The sequence below is a fragment of the Hevea brasiliensis genome, chromosome 15 (genome assembly GCF_030052815.1).
Source record: "Hevea brasiliensis isolate MT/VB/25A 57/8 chromosome 15, ASM3005281v1, whole genome shotgun sequence".
NCBI lineage: Eukaryota > Viridiplantae > Streptophyta > Magnoliopsida > Malpighiales > Euphorbiaceae > Hevea > Hevea brasiliensis.
Window position 1 is genome coordinate 32646205 of NC_079507.1, and position 9358 is coordinate 32655562.

A 9358-nucleotide genomic window follows, 5' to 3' on the forward strand; every position below is an offset into this window, starting at 1 on the left:
AATATTTTCTAGAGTGTGTCATGAAAAATATTTTCTTACAGAAATAATTTTGATTTTAAGGGCTATTACTATGATGTTGCATGTGCTTTTTAGAATTTAAATTCTGATTGGAAAAAAAATTATATTGTTATCTAAATAAAATTTTTTTATAACATATATGATAATAGCTAAGGGTACAGCTTGAATTTAAATTGGGACTCTAATCTTATTATTAACCTTGTTGAAAGTATGGAAGGCAATAATATTATCAGCCATAAGTATTAATATAAATATTATAATTTTTATTTTTTTAAAAAAATTAAAGAAGTGGAAACTTTAATATAAGTATCTGAATGAGTGATATATATATAGACAGTTCAACCGTGTAAATATTGTGTGTTATTTTTTTTTTTATATTATATTTGAAAGATTCTTATATTTATAACATGGAAAATTTTCAATTAAAGAGGTAAATATGAAAAAAAAAAGGCAAATTGATAAATTGAAAGGCTAAGTATGCAGTTAATTGGCGTCATTAAGAATGCATTTAATGCATTTCTTCGCGGAGCCACTTTTTCATGATATTATAGTGAGGTCACGTGCGTCACAAGTGTCTTGTGTGGCCTTGTGCTTTATCGCTGTAATTAAAAAAAAAACTGTACTTTTTTAAAAAGAAATATATATATATATATATATACCACCAAACAATTTTAATTAATTTTCATTAATTAAATAATTACAAAAATATATTTTTCTTAAATAAGTTAGTTTCGGAAAAAAAAAATAAAATGGGAAACACATGATTTTTTTTTTCATATGAAATTTCAATTTCATATTAATCTAAAGAGAGGTATTTGGGATTCTGAAAAAAAAAAATATAAATTAGATCTAAATACTAAAAGATTATCCTATATAGTCAATATACATATATCTTCATTTATAATTACGGAAGTCCATTTTTCTTACTTTATGGAATATCAATATGTTTGTGAGTAAGATAGCACTGCACCCACAAGTCTGAGCCATTTTCGTCCGCAGTGTAGGGTTGAAGCTCAGCAGCTGGCTTGTCAACATCTTCATGGTTTAGGGTAGGCTTACGATAGCATGCATGGAGAGCTAGTTGTATTACTCCTGATGATAACCCCACACTATTTGCAATCTACAAGACAATGCAATATTCATTAAAAAAATTTTAAAATATAATTGTTGTAATATATATATATATATATATATATATATATATAAAAGAAAGAAAATATACCAAAATAAAGAGATCAAGTTTGTCAATAACAGCATAAAAGACCCAAATGATTCCATTGAGAAAGTTAGCTAGGGATAGACAAAATGGCATGTACTTGACACTTTTTGTTGTGATAACCTTCCTCTGTAATTAAAACCCAGGGAAAATTAGTCAACAATATCTACTATTAATTAATATATAAAATTAAAAAAGAAAAGAAAGGAACAGAAAAAATAGCATACCATAACAGTAAGAGGCGAAGCATACATTACTATATTAAATATGACACAAATGATCCCAACAATTGTTGATCTTTGTTCATGGGTATCACTAAATTTCAATGTGCATGTCACCAAAATGGCCAAAAACACAAGCTCTATGAAGATGCATCCAATTACCTTAACCTGAAATTGCCAATATCAGAATAAAGAAAAAAAATATTAATTAATTATCTCGAAATAATTATACTATAATATAAAATTGATAATTTCTTCCTCTGTCCCATAAAAATCACTTTATTTTTAAATAATAATTTATTTTATTAATTTACTGATACACTTCTTTTTAATATGTATTAAAAAAATAAAATAAAATCTATTAAATCAAAAAATAATTTAATAATATCAGTTATTTAATTTTTAATGAAACAATATGAGTGATGAATATATTAAAGAAATAAAATAAAATTTATTATTTTAATTATATTAATAATATTTTTTAAAACCGTGCAAAAATATATATCGGTCTATTTTTATTTTTATGAGATGAATAGAATATAATAAAAGTACGTGACTCACTTGGCCTTTCCTGTCTGCATACAAGAAGAAGATGGTAACGTAAATGGCCTCCATGGCTAGTCCAGCACTGTTGATGCTAATCAGTAGAGTGCTATCTGGATGGACCATTGGCAGGCCATAGAAGTTCCATAGCAAGCAATTCATTATGGTTGCCAGATAAGGGTCTGGCTTGAACTCACCTACTGATTTACTTTTCCAAATTTCAACAAATGTGGGTCTGCAATGGATTTCATCTCCTTTTAGCTGTAGCTAATAGGATAGGGGCATTTGAATTCAATGCTGTATACACCCGAATGCATGCTCTTTCACTCATATAAGATGGCGTTATTACAGAGTTAACATAAAATAATTATTACTTCTATAACTTTTAATTAATTAATTTTTTATTAATATTATTTAAATATAAATTTTGTTAAGATTTTCTTTTTTAATTAGACATAAAAAATAATTAAGAGCATACCCACATTTAAAGTACTCTAAATTAAAAATAAAATTATTGAGGAGTTTCGAATTTTTTTCAGTCTTTAAGTTCAATGTTAAACGGAGCAACTTTTAGACCTAGGTATTTTATTTATTTAGCTCGCAATTTGTGTGTTTTTTAAATATTTCTTTTATTACCCAAAGGAAATTTTAAAAATATGGGCAACTAATTTTTCAATTTTTGTTAGGTTAATAAAAACTAATTTTTAAGAATTAAAATATGAATTCATTAATTTTTTGTTTAATTGAGTCGATTAAAAACTTTGAAATTAATAGAATATTAGTCCATTAATTTTTTTGCTTTTTTGGGCCATGGAAAAAATATTAATCAACAACGATTATAACATTTAGATATATGAAGCGTATGACGGACATAACAACTTGACTTAGGTATTTTATGTACTTCGCTCACAATTTAATTTTTTTAAATTCTTAAATTAAAAAAAAATTCAACAACCAATTTTTAATCTATGTTGAGCTAATAAAAAAGTTTCATTTCATTAAAATATAGGCTCATTAAATTTTTTTTTAAAAGTGGGTTATGTTTCAAATTATAAGAATAATGGCTCATTAAATTTTTATTTAATTGGAATAATGAAAAAATAACCTTTGTAAATTTTGTTAAGGTTTTCTTTTTTAGCTAGACATAAGAGACAATTAATAGCATACCCACATTTAAAGTACTCTAAATTAAAAAATAAAATTATTGAGGAGTTTCGACTTTTTTTCAGTCTTTAAGTTCAATGTTAAACGGATGCAACTTTTAGACCTAGGTATTTTATTTATTTAGCTCACAATTTGTATATTTTTTAAATATTTCTTTTATTACCCAAAAAAAATTTTAAAAATATGGGCAACTAATTTTTAATTTTGTTAGGTTAATAAAAACTAATTTTTAAGAATTAAAACATGAATTCATTAATTTTTTGTGCAATTGGGCCGATAAAAAACTTTGAAATTACTAGAATATTAGTCCATTAATTTTTTTGCTTTTTTGGGCCATGGAAAAAAATATTAATCAACGACGATTATAAGATTTAGATATATGAGGCGTATGACAGATATAACAACTAGACTTAGGCATTTTATGTACCTCGCTCACAATTTAACTTTTTTAAATTCTTAAATTAAAAAAAAAATTCAGCAACAAATTTTTAACCTAAGTTGACCAAATAAAAAAGTTTCATTTTAATAAAAATATAGGCTCATTAAATTTTTTTTTAACTGCGTTAAGTTTCAAATTATAAGAATAATGGCTCATCAAATTTTTTATTTAATTGGAATAATAAAAAAATAACCTTTTTAAATTTTGTTCATGTTTTTTTTTTAGCTGGACATAAGGGACAATTAAGAGCATACCCACGTTTAAAGTACTCTAAATTAAAAATAAAATTGTTGAGGAGTTTCGACTTTATTTCAATATTTGAGTTCAATGTTCGACGGATGCAAGTTTTAGACCTTGGTGTTGTATTTATTTAACTCACAATTTCTGTGTTTTTTCAATATTTTTTTATTACCCAAAGGAAAATTTAAAAATATGGGCAACTAATTTTTCAATTTTTTTAGGTTAATAAAAGCTAATTTTTAAGAATTAAAATATGAATTCATTAATTTTTTGTTTAATTGAGCCGGTAAAAAACTTTGAAATTACTAGAGTATTTTGTTATGGTTTTTTTTTTTGCTAGACATAAGACACAATTAAGAGTATACCCACATTTAAAGTGCTCTAAATTAAAAATTAAATTATTGAAGAGTTTCAACTTTGTTTCAATCTTTGAGTTCAATGTCAAACGGATGCAACTTTTAAACCTAGGTGTTTTCTTTATTTAACTCACAATTTCTGTGTTTTTTTAATTTTTTTTATTGCCCAAAGGAAAATTAAAAAAAATGGGCAACTAATTTTTCAATTTTGTTAGGTTAATAAAAACTAATTTTTAAGAATTAAAATATGAATTCATTAATTTTTTGTTTAATTGAGCCGATAAAAAACTTTGAAATTACTAGAATATTGGTCTATTAATTTTTTTACTTTTTTGGGCCATGGAAAAAAATATTAATCAACGACGATTATAACATTTAGATATATGAGGCGTATGACGGATATAACAACTAGACGTAGGCATTTTATGTACCTCGCTCACAATTTAACTTTTTTAAATTCTTAAATTAAAAAAAAAATTCAGCAACAAATTTTTAACCTAAGTTGACCAAATAAAAAAGTTTCATTTTAATAAAATATAGGCTCATTAAATTTTTTTTAACTGCGTTAAGTTTCTAATTATAAGAATAATGGCTCATTAAATTTTTCTTTTAATCGGAATAATAAAAAAATAACCTTTTCAAATTTTGTTAAGGTTTTTTTTTTTAGCTAGATATAAGGGACAACTAAGAGCATGCCCACATTTAAAGTACTCTAAATTAAAAATAAAATTGTTGAGGAGTTTCGACTTTATTTCAATATTTGAGTTCAATGTTCAATGGATGCAACTTTTAGACCTTGGTGTTTTATTTATTTAACTCACAATTTCTGTGTTTTTTAAATATTTTTTTATTACCCAAAGGAAAATTTAAAAATATGGGCAACTAATTTTTCAATTTTTTTAGGTTAATAAAAGCTAATTTTTAAGAATTAAAATATGAATTCATTAATTTCTTGTTTAACTGAGCCGGTAAAAAACTTTGAAATTACTAGAGTATTTTGTTATGGTTTTTTGTTTGCTAGACATAAGACACAATTAAGAGTATACCTACATTTAAAGTGCTCTAAATTAAAAATTAAATTTTTGAAAAGTTTCAACTTTGTTTCAATCTTTGAGTTCAATGTCAAACGGATGTAACTTTTAAACATAGGTGTTTTCTTTATTTAACTCACAATTTCTGTGTTTTTTAAATTTTTTTTATTACCCAAAGGAAAATTTAAAAAAATGGGCAACTAATTTTTCAATTTTGTTAGGTTAATAAAAACTAATTTTTAGAATTAAAATATGAATTCATTAATTTTTTGTTTAATTGAGTCGATAAAAAACTTTGAAATTACTAGAATATTGGTCCATTAATTTTTTTGCTTTTTTGGGCCATGGAAAAAAATATTAATCAACGACGATTATAACATTTAGATATATGAGGCGTATGACGGATATAACAACCTGACTTAGGTATTTTATGTACTTCGTTCACAATTTAATTTTTTTAAATTCTTAAATTAAAAGAAAATTCAACAACAATTTTTAATCTAAGTTGAGCTAATAAAAAAGTTTTATTTTATTAGAATATAGGCTCATTAAATTTTTTTTTAAAAGTGGGTTAAGTTTCAAATTATAAGAATAATGGCTCATTAAATTTTTATTTAATTGGAATAATAAAAAAATAACCTTTGTAAATTTTGTTAAGGTTTTCTATTTTAGCTAGAGATAAGGGACAATTAAGAGCATACCCACATTTAAAGTACTCTAAATTAAAAATAAAATTGTTGAGGAGTTTCGACTTTATTTCAATATTTGAGTTCAATGTTTGACGGTGCAAATTTTAGACCTAGGTGTTTTATTTATTTAGCTCACAATTTGTGTGTTTTTTAAATATTTCTTTTATTACCCAAAGGAAATTTTAAAAATATGGGCAACTAATTTTTCAATTTTGTTAGGTTAATAAAAACTAATTTTTAAAAATTAAAAAATGAATTCATTAATTTTTTGTACAATTGAGCTAATAAAAAACTTTGAAATTACTAGAATATTGGTCTATCAATTTTTTTACTTTTTTGGGCCATAGAAAAAAATATTAATCAACGACGATTATAACATTTAGATATATGAGGCGTACAACGGGTATAACAACTAGACTTAGGTATTTTATATACCTCGCTCACAATTTAATTTTTTTTTAAATTCTTAAATTAAAAAAAAATTCAGCAACAAATTTTTAATCTAAGTTGAGCTAATAAAAAAGTTTCATTTTATTAAAATATATGCTCATTAAATTTTTTTTTAACTGGGTTAAGTTTCAAATTATAATAATAATGGCTCTTTAAAATTTTTACTTAATTGGAATAATAAAAAAAAATAACCTTTTTAAATTTTGTTAAAGTTTTTTATTTTTTAGCTAGACATAAGAGACAATTAAGAGCATACACACATTTAAAGTACTCTAAATTAAATTAATTTTTTACATCATTAATATTTTTACTACTTTAAGAGATTAAATATTAATTTTAGAGAATTAAATTAATAATTACAGTCTTTAAAAAAAATATTTGGTATGAAATTAATAAGAATAATTATTATCCTTATAATTTTCAATCATCCGCTATATTTTGAATATTTAAAGAGATTAGATAACTTTTAATACTCTTACTGTACTTAGTAATTTTTCTATCTATATATTAATATATTAACATGACCTATTTTCTTCCTTAATAAAATAAATGCTCTTTTATTAGTAGTGTTTTAAAAAATGTTAAATTAATTTCAACATCAATCAAGTTACAGGATTTAAATTTAGAGATATAGATTGGAGTTTAAATTTTATTTGATTGGGGCAAGAGCTATTTCATTATCTAAGAAAATGGTGCTGTCCTGTCAATTAGCTTTTAGCTCAATGATATTGGAATGTTATAAAATGATGAAATTTAAGTTAAAAAATTAATTGAATTCAATTATATGAAAAAAAAAATATTGCCCAACATAAGGCTCAAACCAATAAATAAAATAAACATTTTAATATCATGCAATATTACTTAAAAGGAAGGAGAAGGCATATCTATATTACATTGGAGAGGCAAATAGGCAAAAAGAGATTATGTTTCCTGCAAAATCAAAATAAACAAACAAAAATTATTAAATGAAATCAAATTACGAGGAAGAAATTTAATCAAGACTGGTGGCAATACTAATTAAGAGCTAGAAAATTAATTAATTTGATTGAATTAATTATATGATCCTTAAATGAATCAATTAATTAAACCATGATATTAGGCCATGCAAACAAACAAAGAATAAATCATAACATTATGGCATTATATACACTTAAACATTATATATACTTTATCACTAATTAACAATCATTATGTTGAGCCATTTTATATTCTTAATCACAAATCAATAATCACTATATAAACTGAAGCCTTCAATGATCAACAAATTAAATCAAATAGCATATCATTATAATAGGCCATATGGGAACGACTATAATTTCTAAAATCAATCAACATGCAATTATTATGATGATCTAAACTCCCAAAAAGTGACTAGAACATCCTACAAATGGGTACAAAAATTCTCATTGATTACTAATTATTAGAAAAAAATAATTATAGGGAAAAAAATTTGTGTGGTTGAGTTGAAATCAGCATACCTATAATGCCTACAACATTCCTTGCAACTTCTTTGTCAACCATCGTTCAGATTGTGCTGAGACTTTCAAATAGAATAGCTAAAAGAAAGAAGGATATTCAAATCAAGAGAGAAATTAATTGAAGATCTGAAAGAAAGATTCAAAGAGAGAAGAAAGCTAGTTCTCCCCACTATAGGCTATGGCTAGATAGGTATTTATATCAATGGTAGAAGTGGGTATTATGTGTTCAGTTTGTCTTGTGCAAGAAATCAAAGATTGATGACTTAAAATTGAAAGAGTTTTGTCCTAATTACTAAATAATGCTACTCTATGCATGTATAAATTTTGCATCATTTAGGCACCTCTATTCAGCATAGCGACAAACAACCACGTAACTCTAACTCAACATGACATGGATACAGATTCTAATATATCCTCGAGTCTTTATTTGACACTTTTCAGTCTATATATCCTTTGAATTTATATCATTTTTGGTAATTATCTTCTTGAAAATTTTGAGAAGTCTTTCCTGTTTAAAAAAGAAGTCCCTCTGGGCTGATTGTAATCTTACTATTAATATAAAAATTTTAACACTTTCTTTTTTTTTAAAAAAAAATTTGATTGGTAAGTTTAGACCTGAGAGTCAATTTTGATCTGGCTTCGGTCGATTCAGCAGGCCTCACGGTTCGGACATGTTCTGATTCAAAACAATTTGATATGGTTTGATCCCATTTCAATCCAACCCGTAGTATAGTCAAATTACAATATATTTTTAGACATTATTTATTTATTTATTAATATAAAAAATTAAAAAGATTCAAACATAAATTTATTTATTTTTTTTTTAAAAAAAAGCAAATATCTTTTTGAATTGAGTAGATTTTAGTTTAAGGGGCAGGACCCGAATTGGTCCCCATATTACTGTTCTGAGCTAATTCATAAACTAATACCATTCATCCAGTTCAGTTTAGAATTTGACTCAAGTCAATCTCAATCAGATTTACGGCATAAATAAGTTCGTGACTTTGACTCTGAGTAAGTTAATAATATTAATATGTTTGCTCGATGTTAGTTTTGAAGAAAAATATAAAAATTGATTGTTTAGGTTTCTAATGATTTACAATAGCTGATATTAAAAATTTATCATAAATTTAAAATATAAATAAATAAATTTTATTTATTTTATATATAAATTTTATCATAAATGTTATATTTTAAGTCCATAATAAACTGAATGAAGATAAAAAATTATCCAATAAATGATAAATAAAAAAAATGCATGGAATGGTTGAATTAAATTTACATTAGTCAATCAATTACTCACTATTTATATGTAAAACCTAACCTATTAAAAAAGCAAGGTTGAATATTGTCAAATATCATGACTTCTATTTTTTATTGTTTACAAGTGATATAATACCCAAATTAATAACTTGTCTTGCAATTAATATTCATGTCCACGCTCTTCATTTGGATTATGTATACCCCTTTTTCTTTTAATAACTTCAAATCTCATTGATAACACACCGTATTA

General features: G+C 24.3%; 1 protein-coding gene across 1 annotated transcript; it reads right to left on the minus strand.

The window, feature by feature from the left end:
• Positions 1 to 807: 807 nt before the first annotated feature.
• Positions 808 to 8097, minus strand: LOC110667364 (bidirectional sugar transporter SWEET5). The gene is made up of 6 exons (XM_021828174.2): positions 7846 to 8097; positions 7261 to 7297; positions 2017 to 2233; positions 1462 to 1623; positions 1241 to 1363; positions 808 to 1138 (listed from the first exon to the last, which is right to left on the minus strand). The coding sequence occupies exons 1-6, from the start codon at positions 7886 to 7888 to the stop codon at positions 947 to 949; spliced, it is 774 nt and encodes a 257-aa protein (XP_021683866.2). The 5' UTR covers positions 7889 to 8097; the 3' UTR covers positions 808 to 946.
• Between the last annotated feature and the right edge of the window lie 1261 nt (positions 8098 to 9358).